The sequence below is a fragment of the Podarcis liolepis genome (genome assembly GCF_965112155.1).
Source record: "Podarcis liolepis genome assembly, chromosome: 7".
In the NCBI taxonomy this organism is placed as follows: domain Eukaryota; kingdom Metazoa; phylum Chordata; class Lepidosauria; order Squamata; family Lacertidae; genus Podarcis; species Podarcis liolepis.
The window spans coordinates 40,624,674-40,645,704 of record NC_139561.1 but is presented as its reverse complement, the minus strand read 5'-3'; the positions used below and the strand labels follow the sequence as shown (position 1 = coordinate 40,645,704).

The following is a 21,031-nucleotide window of genomic DNA, read 5'->3' as shown; positions in this document are numbered from 1 at the left end:
GTTTTTAAGACGGAAAAACTGCGTCCTATGGTGCAAAAAATACGGTAGATGGCTTCCAAAGAGGAATAGGCATATTCATGGAGAATAAGGCTGTCAATGGCCTCTAGCTGCAATGGCTACATTTTTCCTCCACTGTCAGGCAATAGAAGAAGAAGAAGAGTTTGTATTTGATATCCCGCTTTATCACTACCCAAAGGAGTCTCAAAGTGGCTAACATTCTCCTTTCCCTTCCTCCCCCACAACAAACACTCTGTGAGGTGAGTGGGGCTGAGAGACTTCAAAGAAGTGTGACTAGCCCAGCAACTGTATGTGGAGGAGCGGAGACACGAACCCAGTTCACCAGATTACGAGTCTACCGCTCCTAACCACTACACCACACTGGCTCTCAATAAGCTTCTGAGTCCCAGTTGCTGGGAACTGCAAGTGGGGAAAGTGCTGTAGTGCTCAGGTTCTGCTTGCAAGGCTTCCCATGAGCATCTGGTTCACCACGATGAGAACAGGTTGCTGAGTCCAGCAGGGCTCTTCTTACTTTGAAATAGGTTGGAGGAGTTAAGTGAGTTTAACCTGGAGATTAAGAGCCAAGCCAATGTGGTAGCCACCTTCAAATATCTGAGGGGCTGTCACATAGATAATAGAGCAAGATCCCTTATCCCTTATGTACCCAGTAGATCCCTGTGGACCAGTTCTCCTGCAAGTTCCAAAGATCTCAGAAGCCACAGTAACTCATAGCAGGGCTTTTAGTGTGACTGTCCCTGTTCTGTGGACCAGCAATTCCTGCCAAGATACGACAGGTCCCCACAATCTGCACTTTCTGGAAACATTTGAAGACATTTTTATTCCAATAGGCTTTCCGAGCTGGATGAATGGGGTGTCTCTCTTGAATGATTTTAGTTTTCTTTTAAACATATCTGCTCTTTTTTGTGTTTTTAACTGCTCTTTTGCTGTTTTTGTTGTACACCACCTTGAGATGATTGTGTAGAAGGCCATATAACAGCACCAGTACCTTAACCTGTGGGTTCAAATGGCAAGAAAGGGGATTTTAACTAAATATTAAGGAGAACCCTTTGATGGTGGAACAGGGCGCCTCAGAAAGAGGTGGACTTTCCTTTGTCAGAGGTTATATATTTATGTCTTTCATAAAATTTATACGCTATTTGGTTGTTAAAAAAAACAAACCTCAAAGAGGTTTACAGAGAGAATAAAACAATAAAATTGTTTAAAGCTCTTTAAAACCTTTGAGGGATTGTTGTAGTAGCAGGTTCCCACATTGCCCTGGGGCTGGCCCCCTTTCATCTGCTTGATTGAATGCCCTAAGCATAAATCTCCCTAAAATATTAGATGGTATGTTATAGTTAAAGATGTTCATTAACTGAGGTGATGCAGCCAGCTTGTGGGGCTCCACCACTGCAGTTTTCACATTGGGAGTAGTTTCTTGTAAGTGAGGTTCTTCAGGCTCATGTACGTATATCCACGTGATTTCTCTTCCTTCCAGGGCTGCTCCCAAACGACTGTGAGGCTGAATAATTCCTCTGCCCACACATTTCAGCCCTACATCATGTTAAGGAACGCTTGAGCCCCATAGCTCCCAAGCAGACAGTGCTCTTTAAAGTCATTCATCTTGGTATTAAAACAGTTGCAGGGGTGTTAAGCTTGAATACGAGCCCCTGCGCTTCTATTAAGAGGAAGCCAGCTTCAGTGTCTCCTTGTATGCTTCTATACCTCTCAGAAGTTCTTCACATCCCACTCGGGGCCAAGTGGGGGTGGAGGGTTGGATGGATAACCTTAAGCTGACCTTTGCCCATCTGGGGCCATGTCCTAGCAAGCGATGTCTTGCATCCGTCGGCTTCAGCTGGGCTGCCGATTCTGACAGACGTGTAAACAGATGCAAGCGTTGTTGCTAATGACAGGTGATTATAAGTGGCGTGGGTGCCAAAGTAATTAAACCGCTCTTTGACAGGAACATTTGGCGGTGTGGTATTTCAGCATTAGAAAAATTGTTACAACACATTTCCCCCCCTGCTAGGCTGTAAGGCCTGAATACCATTAATTACGATCCTTGGGCTGTGGTGGTAGTGCTTGTTGAGATTTCTCTAGCTTTGATCGGGAGACGCTTTGTGGAAGCAGAGCTAAGGGTGGAAATATTGGTAGATGCAGATTATTTTTGTCCATCAAACTGCAGTTTTTCCTACTCTATGGAAGAGGAGCCTTTTCCAGTCAAAGAGCCACATTTCTTCATGTGGAAACCTTTCAGGGGCCATTGGTTGGTAGGGCCAGAGGCAAAATAGACAGACAAGGGGTGTCACTCTTGGCTCTGCACAGTGTGCTACATTCCAGCCACGCAAAAGCCAGTCTGCCATCTTGATTCAAAATCGTGTCTGGTATCAAAACGTCAACGAAGAGTTCCCACCTCTACATCAAAAAAACCCTTCACGCTGAGTTTGTGGCAATATCCTAAGAGGTGGCTAAACCTGTGCCAAAAAATGGGTGACGTTAATAGTGATGCGCTTTGTCTCATATCTTGTTTAGCCATGTATTTATCCCACTAGAATTTTGTTTGAAAGGTATATGAGGGTTTAAACTCTTTGTAACAAAGCTTTACATTATTTTAAATGGTTGCTTGTCTTTCATTTGGTTGGATGCCCCAAATCATCCATTAAAAAGCTAGGATGAAAGTCCTAGAGAATAGGTTCTTTTATGTTAGATATGTAAAACTAGAGTGGTTTGTCTGCTGGTGCCTTTAGAGCTTTCCTATTTTTGTTTTTGCATTTTTTTTTAAAAAAAAACCTCTGCCATTTATGAGGTTCTAAATACTTTGGCGGCTAATCAGAGCACCAGCAAGTTAAAAAGAGAGAAGTTAAACATCGCCAATCTTGAAAAGAGCTTCCATTGTCTTCTACCTCTGGTGCCAGGGGAATCTTTTGAGTCGTGCTGCAGTGCTCCTCTCAGTGTAACATGTCATGAAACATTTCTCAGTAATGACCGACACTGAATATGAGTTGACAGGACCTCTGACTGGGCAGAATGGGTTCAATTACCAGAGATGTGGGGTTACCTGAGATATATTTTTTTAAGGACCAATTGCACTTGATTCTGACCTCTTAACTCACAGGATTTGTGGCAGTGACAACAAATAGGCTGATTAAGTACTGCTTCCAACCCTTCACTTTTTTTCCTAGCATGGTAAATATTTTTAGCTTCTTCCACATCTATGTTCCCCCCCTTTAAACCCAAGTGTAATATATTTATTAAATGAAGTGTAATAATACAAATGCAGTGAATGGTGTCTGGTGCCCATTGGGATGGATAGAGCAGAAAGCAGGGAGACCAAACAGTATGTGGAGCCAGACCCAGTGATAGGCAGAACCAGCTAGGCCACATCCACACCATGCCTTTAAAGCACTATGATATCACTTTAGACAGTCTTGGCTTCCCCCTAAGAACCCTGGGAACTGTAGGTTCTTAAGGGTATTGAGAATTGTTAGCAGACCCCGAAGAATTGATGCTTTTGAATTATGGTGCTGGAGGAGACTCTTGAGAGTCCCATGGACTGCAAGAAGATCAAACCTATTCATTCTTAAGGAAATCAGCCCTGAGTGCTCACTGGAAGGGACAGATCCTGAAGCTGAGGCTCCAATACTTTGGCCACCTCATGAGAAGAGAAGACTCCCTGGAAAAGACCCTGATGTTGGGAAAGATGGAGGGCACAAGGAGAAGGGGACGACAGAGGACAAGATGGTTGGATAGTGTTCTCGAAGCTACCAGCATGAGTTTGACCAAACTGCGGGAGGCATTGGAAGACAGGAGTGCCTGGCATGCTCTGGTCCATGGGGTCACGAAGAGTCGGACATGACTAAACAACAACAACAACAAGCAGATCCCTATTCCCCTCCCAGAGCTACAGTTCCCAGAGTTCCCTGTCAAAACCACTCTGGGAATTGTAGCTCTGGGAAAGGAACAATTCTAGCCTGTGCCCATCTGCCCTGCTGTTTTCTGCAAGGGCAACACTGATGCTTAAGGGGAGGAGGAGGCAGTGCCAACCCCTGAACTGGTCATAAATAGGAAGGCAGGCAGGCAGGTGGGGGCCTACTGAGGTTGGTGGGGGCCCTAATGGACCAACCTCTGCTGAGCGCTGGTCCCCACTGCCCTCGTCAATTTCATCTCTTCCCAGCATGAAGCCTGGCTCAAGAGCTGTCATTCTATCTTGGAAAAATATCTGGGACATAGTGTCCCGAAATCAATATAAGACAAGTGATTGGTCTCTTAACCTCACCTTTCTTCTTCTTGTAGCGGTTACATTGCTCCCGTTCACCTGTAGCCAACCTGACGCCAGAGTAAATGAAAGGACCTGCCATCAAAAGTATCTTCTCTCTCCCTTTCCCCGCTTTTCTTACTTGGGACTGAGCAGAGTTTTACACTTGTTCCTAGTCTGCTGCCTTCAGCTCCCAGATAGAATTATAGCAAAACTGCCTAATTAAACTGTCGCTGTCTGCCTGCACTCGAGTGCCTTTACAAAGTCATTTAACTGACTGACATTCCAAACTATTAAAGCCGGTTGCGGCGTGTCTCCGTTGCTGTGGATAAAAATGAATGGAAATTTGTTAATGTGCGCTGACATTTGATCCTGGATGTTGAACTAACGCTGCACCACCTGAACTCATCTCTTCCCTCCCTCCCACCTACCCACCACCTTCATTCTAATCGCTTCCTATGTTTGTTATTTCCTATAATAAATTGGGGAAAATTGCAACAGGTATTAACATTCTTCAGTTTGATTTATGAGTGCCTGTTGAACACAGCATCCATCTCATGCTTCTTTTGAGATTGTACTTCTGTGCATGATTAGACCCGTGATGGAATATTTCTCTCCCTCCCCCCCTCACTCCAAATATACAGTAAGAGCATGATATATTTCCTTCATGGAGGATGAATAGAGTTGCTACTACTATGACTTCTGAACCAGGGACAGGGATCCTGTGGCCCTTCAGATGTTGTTGAACTATGTGGAGGCTGGTTTATTTGGGCATGTGTGACACTGCCCCTCCAACTCTGTCTGTCCTCAGCCAGTCCCCATCTACCTGCCTTCTTACATACAACCAGCCTCCTCCTTTTTAGTCCTCTTAGTGTTGCCTTTCTAGAATTCAGCAGGGAGGAAGATGGGGACAAAACCAGAATTAGGTTTCTTCCTATCATTGGTTCTACCTCCACTAGCCACTTGTGCTGGCAAATCCTACTTTTCTCCCCTCTGGTGTCTGCTCTACCAGTCACAGTGGTAACTCCCATCACAAGAAGCTTTGGTGCACTTTCTTGATAAACTGACATTCACTTTAATGGAATTATGCTCTCTGGTCACATCTCAGAGGGCTAAGGATCAAGTCAGGAAGTCAAAACACACCAAGAGCTAGGAAGGCCAGATTTGCCCAAGCAAACTACCACCCTCAATAGCAGTGACTACACCGTGGCCAGCGTGGGTGGGCAGAATCACTCCAGTACCTAGAAACCGTTCATTGCAGGAATGGAGAACTTGTGGCCCTCGGGGTGCTGTTGGACTGCAGCTCCCATCATCCCTGACTATTGTATGTGCTGGCCGGGGCTTATGGGAGTTGGAGTCCAACAACATTTATAGGTCCACTGGTTCCCCATCTTTATTTTTCTGCTTAGGACAGCAGCATATTTTAATCTACAGTCCTGGGTGACTCCCCGGATGGTGCTTCCAACAGCATTGAGCTCCTTTGGTTAACTCCTGGTATGCCCCACAGAGAAACCTACAGTCTGCAAATAATAACATCCTCAAGATCCCAGGCCTCAGAGAGGTTAGGCTGGCCTCAACTAGAGCCAGGGCCTTCTCGGCTGCGGCTCCAATCTGGTGGAATGCTCTGTCACAAGAGACTAGGGCCCTGCGGGACCTGACATCTTTCCGCAGGGCCTGCAAGACAGAGCTGTTCCACCAGGCCTTTGGTCAGGGCGCAGCCTGACTCCCTCCTCTGGCAACCTGCACAGAATTTTGCTTAATTGGTTGCCATCAATTTGATTTTAATTAATTTTTATAATGAAATATTTTTAGATTGTGTGACTATTTGACTGTTTGATTATTTGATTGTTGTTAGCCACCCTGAGCCTGGCTTCGACTGGGGAGGGCGGGATATAAATAAAATTTATTATTATTATTATTATTATTATTATTATTATTATTATTATTAACTAGGCTGTGTGTGGAATAAACACCTTTTTCTCTTTTTTCTTGGACCATCTCCCTGTCCATTGCAGCCAATGACAAGGAAGTAATTGGGAAAGCCCACATCTGTTTTGCAAGCAGAAGCTCCCAGGTTCAGTCCTGCAACATCTCTAGATAGGGTTGGGGGGGGGAGCCACTGCTAGTGCAGGCAGTACTGAGAAAGCTGGACCAATGGTCTAACTCAGTATAATACTGCTTCCCGTGTCCCTATGTTCTGGTATTTTAAAAATTAAAATTCCCCAGCGAAACTGCTATTTATCAGACCCAAACCATTTGCGTGATGTCACATTTGTCTATGTCCAATAGGCATGTCTCAGAGCAAATGCTGTTTTTGTCTTGCATAACTGGAGCTCCGAGATTCTAGAAGACAATGAAAGCACCTGAAGGCCCTCTCACTGCAGACAATCCACAGGCAGGGACTGTTGTCCTTCTGCCACACTACTCACATTTTTCCTCCTTCCAATTCCTCACTTCCTCGCTAGGCACGTAAAAGCCAAGCAGCTACTCCACTAGGGGTGCCACATCTGATGTCCAGCCCAGGAGGAAACATTTCCTTGCCAACGCAATGCGGGAACAATATCCTGCCAAAATCCACAGGGGAAATAGTTCACTTTCCTGTGTGTTGGCTCCAACAATAACACATCCGAACTAAATACAGAATTAGCTTCCTGTATTTGATTCCGCCATCTCCAAGTCCAAGAAACCTGGAGTTCTCCAGAGAAGGCAAACAGTAGAACAACTGACATTTTTAAACCCCCCTCCTGCAGAAAAGATATGTACTCATTCCTGAGCAGATAAACTGGTCCCACCTTATGCTATTGTCATTTCATCTTTTGAAGAGCCTCATGAAACTCTGGCTGGAGCTTGAATCCCAACTTCCATTAACAGCACAAATTTTCAGTGTGCTATTTATATATTGGGTTGATTAATTTATGAATAGCCTTTCACATGCACCTCAATGTGATTTACTAAAGTACTATAAACAGGTAGAAGTTAGTTTTTAAAATTGTAATGAATATAGGGGTTGCTCATGCGTAAGTTGCTGCCACTCCTGGCTGTGTTGCCTTGTTAAACCTTTTCTGTCTGGACAGCCCTTCACTTCGTGGCTGCCTCAGTCGCTAGCAGAATCCGTCAGTGGGCATTTCTTAAACCTTTTCCAGCATAAAAGCTGTTTGACGCCAAGTCTCCTCCTACTCTCCCTGCGCGAAAGTCTTCTGCGCAGGGAGGGTGTGGGTAGCGGAGGACCCGTGCTCTCCCCGCTGGTGTCCGGCGAAGAGTCCTGGAGCCCTCTCTCCGATTCCCCCATCTGCCCCCCTTTATCCCTGGTGTTGCGCTGATTTCCTTCCCCAGCTGATGAGCTGCCTCTCTCCCTGCTGGGTCCTTCTCCAGCATCACTTGGGAGCCTTCCCTCCGCCTCTAGCTCCAATGTCAGTTCCCTGACAAAAATGGTACAAAAACATAAATATAAGATTTAAAACAAGAAGAAGAAGAAGAAGAAGAAGAAGAAGAAGAAGAAGAAGAAGAAGAAGGGGCAGCAGCAATGGCCTCCCCCTAAGACTTCTGGGAGCTGTAGATTCATAGAATTCTAGAGTTGGAAGGGACCATGAGGGTCATCTAGTCCAACCCCCTGCAATGCAGGAATCTTTTGCCCAATGTGGGGCTCGAACCCTTGACCCTCAGATTAAGACTCTCATGCTCAACCAACTGAGCCATCCCAGCTGTAGTTTGTAAAGGGTGCTGAGAGTTGTTAGCAGACCACTCTTCCCCTTACAGAGCTACAATTCTGAGAGTTCCCCTTGAAGAAGAATTATTTGTTAAACCATTCAGAAATTTCATGTGTCCAAAGTAGTGCTTGTTCCATTTGTGCAAGAATTTCTGCTTGCACAATGGATCCCCCCCTCAATAAATCTGTTCTGGGGTTTCCTTCAACCACCTGGAGCAGATCTGAGAAGGACATGAAGTGCACATGGAGAGAGATTATTTCTATCTATTTACACAATTTATAGACCGCTTAACTACAGTAGTCTCTAACCAGTTTACAAAGATGCAATACAATAAATTAAACATCTCTGTAGTGCTACCGGCTCTGTGAATTTAGTAAGAAGTAACCCTCTTTGACGTTCAGAGCTATATTTTTATTTGTTTAAAGACACTTTGTTTCACAGATCCACAAATAGTGCAACATTTAAAAGATATCAATGGACTGTATCAAACAAAGGTCTACATGGAGTAGAATTAATAGGTTATTAATGTCCATTAACTTCAATGAGTCTACTCTGAGTAGGAGGAGCATTGGCTACTACCCAATGCCTTTCATGTAACACTTTCATAATAAGGCTAGAATTGGGGAGGAAGTGTGTTGTCCTGCCTCTTAAATACATTTAGGAGCACAGCCATTGTTGAGGTTAAATAGTTGTCGAGAAAGCTTCCAAATATTAAACCTTGGCCTGAAAGCAGTTTTTTGAAAGAATAAAGTGTTGCTCTAATCCTTTCATTATATTCTTCTTTTTAAGGTCTCCCTCTCCTTTAAAAGAGAAGGGAAAGCTTTAAACCTTGAAGTGCCTGCATAAAGGAAGCTTCTTTTGCAAACCAGCCAGGGAAACATATGATACCATTTGCCATTGCAGAATGTGGCCTGCTGTTCTCCTGTAATTATAATGGCCTAAGCAGTGTGGGGTTGGTTAGCCTTCCTTAACAATCATTAATCTACCGAGTCTTCGTAACAGCGGCCCATCTTGAAGAACAGCAGTCCTTGGCGCAAGAGGCCTCTGTAGCGAGCGAGGGATTGCCTTCTTGACTCGCATTCTGCCACTTGCCAGTCCTGGAGGATTCTGGGAAAAAGCTTCTCTCCCCCCCAAAAAAACAACAACCCCCTTCTTCTTTCCTCTCACATCCTCTTGATAGCTGCCTGCCCTCTCTCTCTCTCTCTCCCTCCCTCTCTGGTGTGTCCCCTTCTTCATTGTTGAAAGTTTTATTTCTGTGTGAATGGGAGCCTGTTTAGCAGACCATATTGCCAGCGAAGGTACGTCGTTTGTTGCGCGGTTCTGGCAAGGCTGGGCAGTCAGCTGGGATGTAATTAAGACTCAGAGAACAGGCTGTCTTCGCCACAGGAAGGGCATGTTAGATGTTGCAGGGATTTGGGGCTGTCAGTTTGGCCGGAGCTGAAGACAGAGAGCTAGGGACAAGCGCTCTCTTCCCTTTCATTTATAATCCCTTTATGTACAGTATATGCACTTGGCAAAGTTTACATCTAACCTATTGGCTCTCGCCGGCGGGCCAAAGAGGCCAGATTAGCATATGTTACATGTATATTTTAGTAATATTTTAAAAGCGAGCACACATTTCCAAAGTGAATTATGCATGTATGACAGAAGCAGGGTTGTGTTGCACTGGGTGTCAAATCCCACATCTTTTTGTCAAGACTATGGGTTTTACATTAAGAAGGCAGAGAGACTAAACGAAGTAAAACAGTTTTAATTTTTAACAGTTTTGGTCCAGCCCAAGGACTGGCTTTCTGACAGTTTTAACTGACATTTGAATAATTGGATTAATTTAGAAAAGGGTGCAAATCATATCTTGATGGGTGCGCATGCGCCGCCATACTTTATAATCTGTGTATATAAAATTAGCGATGGGGGTGGACAATTTAATAATTTAGGGTTAGCACAGCATTCAAAACAAAATGCCATGGATGGAGCACTGTAAACTATATTTGAGACGGCTGAAGGACTTGAGCATAGGAAGTTCCTTTACACAGAGTCAGACCATTGGTCCACCTGACTCATTTCCCTTTGACTGACAACAGCTCTCTAGGATTTCACACTGGGTTCTCTCTCAGCCCTACCTGGAGATGCTGGGGATTGTACCTGGACCCTCCAGCATGCAGACCAGATTCTCTGCCCCTGAGCAAAGACTGTTTGAGAGCCACTGTGGTGTCTGAGCCTATGAAGCCTGGATCTGTACCTCCCAGCTCAGCCGTGGGCCCACTAGGTAGCTTCTTGAGTACAGAAGATCCATTCAGCATCCTCTAACCTTAACCCCATGAAGTTGAGAGCATGAATCTGAATGATGTGTGTTGCAAAACACATTGCACATTTATTTTCTCAAAACTTCATCTATTTTTTTTTAATTAAAACACACTTTAGAAAGAGGGTTTCTGTAGCTCTGCTTTGCAGGCAGAAGGTCCAAGGTTCAATGCACAGCATCTTCAAGAAAGACAAAGAATGTTCCTTGCCTGAAACCCTGAAGAGCTGCTGTCAGTCAGTGTTGACAATACTAAGGTAGATGGACCAATAGTCTGACTTGGTATAAGGCAGATTTCTGTGTTTTCTTGTGTGCATTTGGGGTTTCTCTATCCAGTGTTTATTAATTATGCAACCTTGCATTTTGATTCCAGTTAGCACAAGAAAACCAATCTTGAGAGTCGTGTGTATTAAATGCACACATGGCTTTAACATGTTCAAGGGTTACCAAGTACAAAATTGGAATGTAAAAGGAGGTAAATAATGGATGGTCATGTATGAATAACAGAAAACAAGGGAACCATGGGGGGGGGGGGAGTCAGGGGACTTGTAGTCCCAGGTTATGGAGTAAATGTCGATTTTATATATAATTATTTAAGGCTTTGATGTATGGTTTTTCTTTTTAATGCGATGCTTTGTTATTGTAAAAATTAATAAAAATAATGTTTTAAAAAAGGATTGCCCATTTGACTGGATCCTGTGGATGAGCACACAAACCTTCTCCATTCACTTTTGTTGACAAATACTTAATGGGTAGGTGCCTGCATGCATCTGGGCATACACCAATGTGGACCTTCATCCATGCCCTCCCCAAATTTCTGCATTGTCAGCCCCTTCCTCCACTGACAGATATCATCCTGGTATGCCAAAAGTTTCAGGCTTTAATGAAATGGCACTCATTGGCCACTTCCTGAAGAGCAGAAAAACATTGCTGAAATGGACTGTGATCTGTTCTGTTCAAGCTTTCTTGTATCTAGATGTACAATCCTTCGGGAATTCTCAAAGCCTTTTAAAACTATGGGCTTTTTCTTCTTCTTAGGGCAGTCAAAGCAAGTCCCAGGAGTGATGTTGCCATCTGTCCTTTTTATATTAAAAGACTCTTCTGTGTTATATACCTGATGTTCTTTTTCCCCAGGATAAATTTGGCTAATTAAAATAAAGCCTTTGTCCTTTGTCTTGGACTAAAGGTTCTTTCAGTCTCAACAATATATCTTTTTGGATCTAGATCGATCCTCCGCACTATATATTCAGAGAGACAGAGACTTGCGCAATTTTAGGGATAAATTATTCTGGTTCTTTGAATGGATTTGCCGGACACAGGAAACTTTGTACATTGTGGCTTCATGTGCAACAACCCCCACCCCCACCCCCCCACAGCAACTCTTCAGTTTAAGATTAAATGCTCTTACAAATCTCATTCATACTCCAAAATTCATGGAAAATTTAAGTTGCTCTTACAAAATTCATGGAAAATTACGATGAGAATCTTAATGCTTCCACACAGTGTAAGTATTAAATACTTTGTGCAGTCCTGCCTTTCAGGATCCATGCACCGTGTCTTTGCCAGCAGAGTAGGGACCCTGAGGCCAATTGTAGAGCTCAGGCAGGCTCATGGATGTGCAAGTGGCCCTTTAGGTGCTCTCAAACCATTTATGCATTTGAAGGCCAGTATCAGCACTGTAAATTGGAGCAGGAGACAAATAGGCAGTCAGTGTCAGTGGGGTAGAATGAGTGCAATATGCTCTGATGGCTTAGCTCCTATGAATCTCCTCGCTGCTGCACTCTGTACCAGCTGAAGTTTCCAAACAGTTAAAAAAAAAAAGAGAAGGCAGCTCCACATTACAGTAATGTAGTCAGGATGTAACCAGAACAAGCACCACTGAGGTAGTCATGGCCACCAGTGCTATCTGCAACTCTGCATATTTCACACATACCAAATTGTATACTTGTCTCTTCTGGGGGGGGGGGTGTAGCCCCCTCCAGAAACCAGTTGTCTCCCTCCATCCAGATCAGTGGAATTCTCCATCAGGATTATGTTTCAGCTTATTTACCCTCCTGCCCCCAAAATTCCTCCACATGCATGCTCAGAACCTCCACTATCCCTAGGGGAGATGGTTTTTGGTGCTTATAATCCTGATGCTTGTTAGAAGCACTGTGTAGTGGGTGGGTGGGTGCGGTGAGTGATATAAAAGGTATTTCCCCTGCCTTTTCTGTTGGTGGTGTTGCCTCGCCCTCCCACTGTGGCTGTGATGGTGTGTCAGGCCTGAGCAATGCACGTTGTTTATTTGTTTCATCACAATATTTATATACTGCCAAATCATAAGATGCCAATGCAGTTTGTACCAATATATACAGAACACCTTATAAACAATAAGAATAATTAAAATGGCATAATTTTAGTGACAGAACGAAGCAGCAGCTTCAGCTCACCTGAGCAAATGTGATCCATTCCACCGGTCCTTCCTTTGAAGTGAACTGGGAGCTCATGAGGATCAAAGCAGGTGACCTCTTCATATCCTAAGCTCAAACATCTTTTGTTGTTGTTGGGAAAGGAGGGGTTGTTCATATGGATGAAGCCACTTGTCCCTTATGAGCACATTCCCTAATTGTGTAAAAATAGCCAAACTCGCTTAAGGGTAAAATGTAGCCCTAGGGTAGTGGATGGATCCCTGCTGACATTCTGCTGCAAGCTCATTTTCAAAGGCGATGGCTACCTGGCACTTCTGAGTGCTCTGGGTTTGTCACTGACATTTTCTGCTCATGTACTGAATGGTGATAACTGGATTATTTTAAATGTCACTCTGAGGCTTCTTGGGAGTTGTGAGTTCGGAGTTTTAATATAGTGTTGTTATTTAGTGTAGATGCCAGTCCAAGCCAGCATGATGAAATAAGCCTCCTCAAGCTGCATACACATGTGACAGTGCTTTGCTTTCTTAAAAATCTACTCTCACTGCTGTTTCTGTCACCCAGTAAGCAGAGCAGAGAGTTGAGTCTCGATACTTAAAGAAAAACCACCCCCCAGATCTCTTTCCGCAGTAGCTGTTTGTGCCAGCCTTGAAGTGCCACGTTATTTTAATGCTCCCATCCTGTCAGTATTGATTAAACAGCATGAGGTGTTGTTTCAGTTTAATAGGGGAGGACACATCTTTAAATTTAGGTCATTAACATTTGCGAAAGCTTTAATTGTTCAACGTAATGATTTTATGCAGGTAGAGGTCCAATGGCTTCAATTAATTTATAGTCAAAATGTCCAGGGCTCCCCCCACGCCCCACAAGGCTATTCTTATAAAACTTTTAATGGTCCCAGAAAGAATTATGTTTGCTACCCACACTTCCTTTTATATCTTCTCTCTGCCCCCCCCCCATCCCGACCCTGCACATTATTTCTTCCGAATCAGATTGCAAAAGTATTATTGGAAAAGTCATCATTTTAAAATGTATCCGCAAGATTCAGCAGAGAGAGACCACAGCTCAATAGGAGAGCATAGGTTTTGCATGCGGAAGGATTCACATCCAATCTGCAGAATCTCCAGTTTAAAGGGGCAGAGAAGAGGCAATAGAAAGACGTGCCTGAGACTCTGCGTAAGTAGACAGTGCTGTGAGTCTAACCAGCAGCTTCCAGTGTCAATCACCATAGAACTCAAAGCTGAAACCCTGTGGATCAGGGATGGGAAACCCTGTTCAACCTAAGAGGCCACGTTCCCTTCTGGCCAATCTTCTGAAGTTTACACACCACTGGTGGCTGGGACCAAAGGCAAAAGCGAGCAGAGCAATGGATGTAAATGTTGTTGGTTTCCAACAAATGCTCTTCAGAAGAAGCCATCATGACAGGTAGCCATTGATAGCTTTATCCTCTGTGAATTTGTCTATTCTTAAAGCCATCCAAGTTGGTGGCCATCACTGCCCTGCATGAAGAAATCCTGTCTTTTATCTGTCCTGAATCTTACCATGTTCAGCTTCATTGGATGTCCAGGAGTTCTAGTGTTAAGAGAGAGGGAGGAAAACTTTTCCTTTATCCACTTATCCCACACATGATTTTGCCAACTTCTGTCACGTCAGCTCTTAGTTGCCTTTTCTTGGAACTGAAAAGTCCTAAACGCTGCAACCTTTCCTCTTGAGTGCACATAAAGCTACTTTTGTAGTGCCCTATCTAGCCCTGTTCTATGACTGGTATCAGCAATTCGAGGTCTCTCAGGCTTTCCTACCACTTCTATCTGAGACTTCTTCTTTTTCTGCACTGGAGATGCCAGGGAAAGGCCTTCCCTTCTTCTGTCCTTTCCAGAGGCATCTGGCTGGCTACTGTAGAAAACAGGATGCTGGACTAGATGGACCTTTCATGTGATCCAGCAGGGCTTATGTTCTTAGTCCTAGACAGCTGGATGCAGTTTCTGCACTGCTGTTCCATCTCAGATTCTGTATCATGAGATGGCAACTTTGCCCACTAGTGACTGAAGGAGGATCCCAGTTCTTGCAAGCAGGCTGCTGCTGCTGCGGGGGTAACAAAGCTGCCCAAGCCATTTACATTGTTGCAGCTACAAATTAATTATTTTGGGTACCAGGTTTGTCTGATCTTTCACATACGCAAGGCTCTGAGCGACAGTCTCTATGTAGCCCAAGCAGAACATTATGTACGTAAGAGGTAGATATTAGTAGGGTATAAGTAGTAGATTAATTTATTTGGGGTGGGGGAAAGGACCCCCAAATGCCCCAGGGGATCAGTACTCAAGTAATGCTGACTGTTGAAGCGGGTGGGGATGAAAATGAGAGTGGGGAAGAAAGTGGAGCATCTGAGATCATGGAGAGAAGCACCCCACATTGCTACCTTTCCCCCCAGGTCCCACTTGTCAAGCTGTTTCTTTTAATTTGAATCCTTTATACTAATGCCCAGAGGGTGCAAGATATTTAGTATTTCACAGCACAAGCAAATATTTCACCCCCCCCCCCAATATACACATCTTTGGTTTTTTATATATATAAAAAATCAGACTGAGTAACTGAGAAAAATGCCCCCCCCCCCGGAATTCCCTAGTATAGCCATAGTAACCAAAGTATTATTTTATTTTATTGGGGGGGGGGCGGAATGTTTCCCTAATGCTCGGTACTCATGTTGAATAGAGAGGTGGCTATTCTTTTTCAAAACATCATACTAAACAGTATGGGGAGATGCAGCTGTGGTGTTTGGTCGGGATTCTTCCAGCAGTGTTCAGCTCTGAATTCTCTGCACGTGTGACCCTGGATATTATTGCTAGAGGAAATCAGCCAGCGGTACAGCCCGGGCTTAATGGAAGCTCAGTTGTTTACCCTGAGGCTGTTCTGTAGCCTTCAGGATCTCCAAGCCTAGTGTGGATAATGAGTGTCCACTTCTTTCCCCCAAGATCCCGTGGATGAGGAAATCAAAACCTTTCATGCAGATGGGTGACTTGGTGGTCACATAGAGGGTTGGAACAGTGCAGGCTTAAAAGTGGGGCTTATGTCCAGAATCTGTTACAAAGGCACAAATTGTGAAGTGTGTGTGGTAGTCAGTGTGCACAGTGCATTAACTCAGCAAGCGGAGGGGGGAAACTATACTGGAGTGGAATTCCCTCCCAAGAGAGGATTGACTGGCTCCCTCCTTGTTATCTTTGCACTGGCAGGCGAAGACCTTCCTGTTCAGACAGGCCTTTGGAAACTAAGTCCTGACAATGTTGATACCTGGGCTGCTCTCAGGGCAAAGTGTATTCCAATTGCTGGTTCGAAATGTGTTTTGCTATTAACTCTAAACCAGTATTATATGGTTTAAAATGGACAGGGTGCCATTTTAAAGGGGAACATAGAAGCTGCATGTTAAAAGTAGTTACAATGGTACCTCGGGTTACATACGCTTCATGTTACAGACTCCGCTAAACCAGAAATAGTACCTTGGGTTAAGTACTTTGCTTCAGGATGAGAACAGAAATTGTGCTCCGGTGGCGCAACAGCAGCAGGAGGCCCCATTAGCTAAAGTGGTGCTTCAGGTTAAGAACAGTTTCAGGTTAAGTACGGACCTCCGGAATGAATTAAGTACTTAACCCGAGGTACCACTGTATTGTGTCTTTAATTCTCACTTTTAGGGTTACTTGCCCAAACCATTGAGGTATGTTACAGTGAGAGGAACAGAGCATCCTGCTGCTGTTGGACTTCCCGGCTGGCCATGCTGCTGGGTGCTGCTGGGAGTTTGAGACCAACAGCATTCTGAAGGGCCACAGACTCCCTGTCCCAGGTACAGAGTTCCTGCAAGTGAAATCGTCATATGGTGCCTTTCTAGGACTCTTACAGCTAGTGCAACCAGTTTCACAAATGCTATCTGAAAAAGGAGGAGACTTCACCTTACTCCGGGGATGAGCAGATTGCAGCCTCTTTAAAAAGAACTAGGTAAAGAAATATGATAGGTGAAAGACTGTTGATGGAGGCTCATTGTTTAGCAACCTCACTTGTCTTTGTAGCAAGTTGAAATATCAAAAGATTTTGGAATGGAACTCATGGTTTACTGTAAATATAGTTGCTGCAAATGTGAGCCTGTCTCATGTTCTGAACCAGGCGATGCATTTAAAACAAGGCTAAAACAATGCAAAATAGGCACTTGTGGCAAAGACCCATTTATCCAGCTAGGAAGGCCTGTTGGAACCAAGTGAATGAGCAACTTGCCCCAGCAAAGGCTGAGACTGGCTGAGCCTTCAGGACAGAGGAAGCAACGTATATATTCATGCAGCACATGGTTAAACTATGGAACTCACTCCCACAGGAGGCAAAGATAGCCACCAACTTGGAGGGCCTTAAAAGAGGGTTAGACAAATTCATGGATAAATGGGCTATCCATGGCTACTAGCTACAATGGCTGTGCTCAGCATCTATGATCAGAGGCAGTAATGCTTCTGAATGCCAGCTGCTGGAAACCACAGGAGAGGAGAGTGCTTTTATGCTCAGGTCCTGGTTGTGGGTTTCCCATAGGCATCTTGATGACCTCTGTGAGAACAGGATGCTGGACTAAATGGGTGATGGGCCTGATCCAGCAGGCTCTTATTTTCCTCAAGCAAACGGTTTGCATTTATATGGTAGCAAAGAGTCTCCTCAATCTGAAGACAGCAACTGGTAATAAAACAGTAATATTTTAAATAGGAACCACCATTCTTTTTTTACAAAAAAACCAGAAATTTGTTGTTTTTTCTGATTGCAGGCTCAAGTTTCTTTGGGGCTTCTGCTAATGTGAAAAATAAGAATATTTACTGCTGAGGGACTGAGATCAGCACATAGATATTTTATGAAGGGAATAAATATTTTAAGATGCAAACACTGGAGTGTGTTGGCACTTCAAAACAGGGTCAGAGGATTTGTTCATCTTTCAGAAGTGTCGGTGTTTTAATGTATATCACTGTAAACAGTGAGCCTTTCATGATAAAGTAACGCCTCTGTTGCTTTTGCCAATTTGGGGGTGGGGGACCCACGCACACCCACCCACAGCTCCTTTTTTGTTTCAAGAGATCACAAGAGTTCTGGTTCTATAAATAGTGATGCAGGAGACTTCTTCGTATTAAAGATGGAAGTTTTCAAAAGACGATATTCTATCTGGAACCACACGGGAGGGACCACCGGAATAGCATCTCCCAGACAAGTTAACTTGTGTTTCTTTTAATAAAGATAATTTGGTCAGGACGAGCAGAGGCAAGGCTGTGCCGTCAGTCAACCCATGACGGTTCTTGATGTTTAAGTTTGGACTGCTTGACCACCAAAGCTCAGGATGAAGAAATACTTTGCAAACTAAAATGATGGAAGTGAGCTCCCCCAGTTGTTAATTTTGGAGTTGCTACCAAATTGAACCCAACTTCACTCTGAATTCTGCTTCCGCCTTGAAGTGGTCTGCTGTCCACCTTCTCATCTGCAAGTTTTCCTGCCACCCCACCCCTTTCTCATGTTTTCATAATGCACTAAGTTACAAAGTCTCTATGTGTGAAAGAAGACACAAAATAGCTGCAAAAGGTAAAGCTGAATGATGGGTTCAAGTGTCCATGACTCCTCCCTGGCATTAAAGTCGCATCTAAAACTGATCCAGGAACACCTGGAGATTAAGAAGCTGAAATAGGAGTTATATGCCTGGCAAAGAGGTGACTTACATAATCACTACCAGGACCTCTTCTACCGGGTCCTCTACTGGGTCATTACTTGGACTTTCCTCTGATGACTCTGGATCTTCATCAGGTCCATTGTCACATTCACTCCTGAGTCTCAAATGGGGATGGGGGAAAACAGGAATTAAGGCAAAGTTTAGGACATGGTTGGAAGGCTTCTTGAGGGGAGAGGGTGGACAGTTACTGAGAAATGAAAAAGAGGATCCACCCTTTTGACAGAATTGGATGAAATTTTCAGGCGTGGTAGCCTCGTCAGAGTGAATAAAACCTACAGAATTACAGGCAAATAGATATGGAAGCCTTTGTGCTGGACACCTTAAAGATGATTTTTGGGGTGGAAGAACTAAAATAAAATAAAATATTTCCTGGGTAAAATCATTCCCTCTGACTACAAAGTTATATCTCTCATTCACAAAGGAATGCCACTTCCTAATGCTTCTAACTCCACAATTCTGTGTATATTAGGAGAAGGATGCACTAAAATACTGAGAAAATTTCGCAAGGACTTTAATAAATAAATAAATTTGCAAACTGCTGCAGAAATATGGTGCCCTGAACTTAAGATGGTGAGCATGAGAGACAGAGCCACCCATCCCTAGTTTTTTTTTACTCTTAGTCAAAAGGGGCAATTTTATTTTTATTTTTTTATGGCAGAGAAAGCTCTGTTATGCTAGCAACAGTCAAACAGATGACCTCCTATAACCTGAGCCAGGAGAATATGCTTAGAATTTGCTCGTGAGACATAAAAAGAAACGAAATAGCAAGGCTGTAGCTGCTGTCCGATTTGTAACATTATTCAAACTGTAATCATGTTGATTGTATTGCATTAGCATTCTAATTTCCAATTTGGGGTTTTGCTACATAATCTCCAGTAGAGTACATCTAATCTTCATGCAACTCGAAGTCTTTATATAAACTCAACGGATTTACCTCCATGTGTCTCTGCTAAACTGAGCTGTGTCTTCTGGCTGAGCTAGAGAGACGTTAAATTACTAAGTAAATCAATACAGCATTGTTATGTCACTGTATCTTTTTCAAAGACCAGCTCAAATTTTGTCTGATGTCTCTTTGATCCATCCCATTTAGTTCTAAGTACACTTGTTATTATAGTAACTGTTGTTTGTATGTTATGTTAGCTTTTTCTTTTTAAAAAATCCAAAAAAAACCTGAAGTAGCTATTTAGCAATTTAAATGAAAATGTAATTAGGTTACATCTGTTTTACATGCACGTAATACCACACAGATGTAAAACTTCTATTAAAGCCATATTTTCTTTCAGGCAAACGCCCTCCCTTCACCCTCCTCTCCCCCATCCAAAATTTTGCAACCATGAAGCGAATATTTATTCTTTTTAAAAAATAAAGGTGACACACACACATGCACAACTTATATGAACCTGAAGGAAACAAAGCTGTGTATTCCTAGAAGAGAGTAGAAATGACAAAATGAATGATATGCTAATTCTTTTATTTATGAGTTTGGCTTTAAATAGAAGACACAGTTTTTGAGTAATTAAGACACATCAATACTTTCCTTTTTCTCTTCCGGGGAATGGTTTCTGGGTGTGTGTGCGGGGGGAGGAGAGCTCTGTCAATCTTTATTTGCATATGTTAATTCATTTAAATAGCACAAGAATTTAAAAGGCAAAGAAGCAAGCAAAAGAACAGAAAATTCAATACTCAATGGGTGGACTGTTCGTCTTGGACTTGTGGGATCCTGAGTTCACTGGGTTGAAGTCTGCTTGTTGAGACGTTAGATTAAAATAAAGGACACTGGCAGTGGTGGAAATGCTGAATAAGTTTTCAGGATTGTTGCATGGTCTCCAGCATCAGCTCTGGCTCTGCATTCAATAGGAGCCACACATTGAAAGCACTTGAAGCTATGAAATGGGAAAGAGGAACATGCCATAGAACATGACATGGCACTGGATTTTCTGTCTCAATATTTTCTGTTCTGGGGAAAGCCAACCTGGTGACCTCCAGATTTTCTGGACTATAACCAGCCCCAGCCAGCATGGCTGATGATCAGGGGTGGTGGGAGTTGTAGTCCCAGCAACATCTAGAGCAATGTTTCTCAAGCCTGGATCCCCAGCTGTTGTTGGACTACAAGTCCTATCATCCCTGACACTGGTCCTGCTAGCTAGGGATGGTGGTAGTCCAACAATAGCTGGAAACTCAAGTTTGAGAAGCACCAATCTAGAGGGTACCACGTTCGTCTTGTGGTCTATTTCAACTGACAGCATCTTTCCAGGGGGTCTTTCCAACTCTGCTGAGAGCCTTTTAACAGAAGAAGCCAAGGATTGAACCCAGGACCTTCTACATCCTGAGCCACTTGACCGCAGTCCCTGTGAGAAGCTATGGACCTCAGCTCAACCTTGGCATGTTCTGTGGCTTTCACTTTAGGCAAATTTAGGGAGCTATGCCTTTCACTGTCGTGCTTATCAGGCATCATCTTCTTATGCCATCCCTGAAGTGTCAAGATCCTAAACACCACCCTTCTACTGAATTACAGAGTGTGAATTTTGTTTCTGTGTATCTCTGCTATGATATTTGCAAATGAATCTTTCAGATTACTCTGCATCATGTCTGTGTCACAGCAACTCTTTGTCCAATTGGCTGTTTATGATATTGAACTTC

General features: G+C 43.6%; 1 protein-coding gene and 1 long non-coding RNA gene across 11 annotated transcripts in view; both read left to right on the top strand.

The window, feature by feature from the left end:
• FTO (FTO alpha-ketoglutarate dependent dioxygenase) overlaps window positions 1–21,031 on the top strand; it is a 270,050-nt gene that overhangs the window by 137,111 nt on the left and 111,908 nt on the right. Inside the window, exon 9 of one of the 10 annotated variants that reach the window (XM_083513713.1) lies at window positions 4,288–4,748. The exons of the other annotated variants lie outside the window; for them this stretch is intronic. Coding sequence (XP_083369839.1) covers window positions 4,288–4,315 — 28 coding nt within the window. The 3' untranslated portion in view covers window positions 4,316–4,748. Of the gene's footprint in view, window positions 1–4,287; window positions 4,749–21,031 lie in introns of those variants that run through there. 10 annotated transcript variants of the gene reach the window in all.
• Window positions 6,371–13,555, top strand: LOC310711708. Its single transcript, XR_014528609.1, has 3 exons — window positions 6,371–7,255; window positions 7,714–11,871; window positions 12,010–13,555. It is a non-coding gene; the product is annotated as an uncharacterized lncRNA (long non-coding RNA).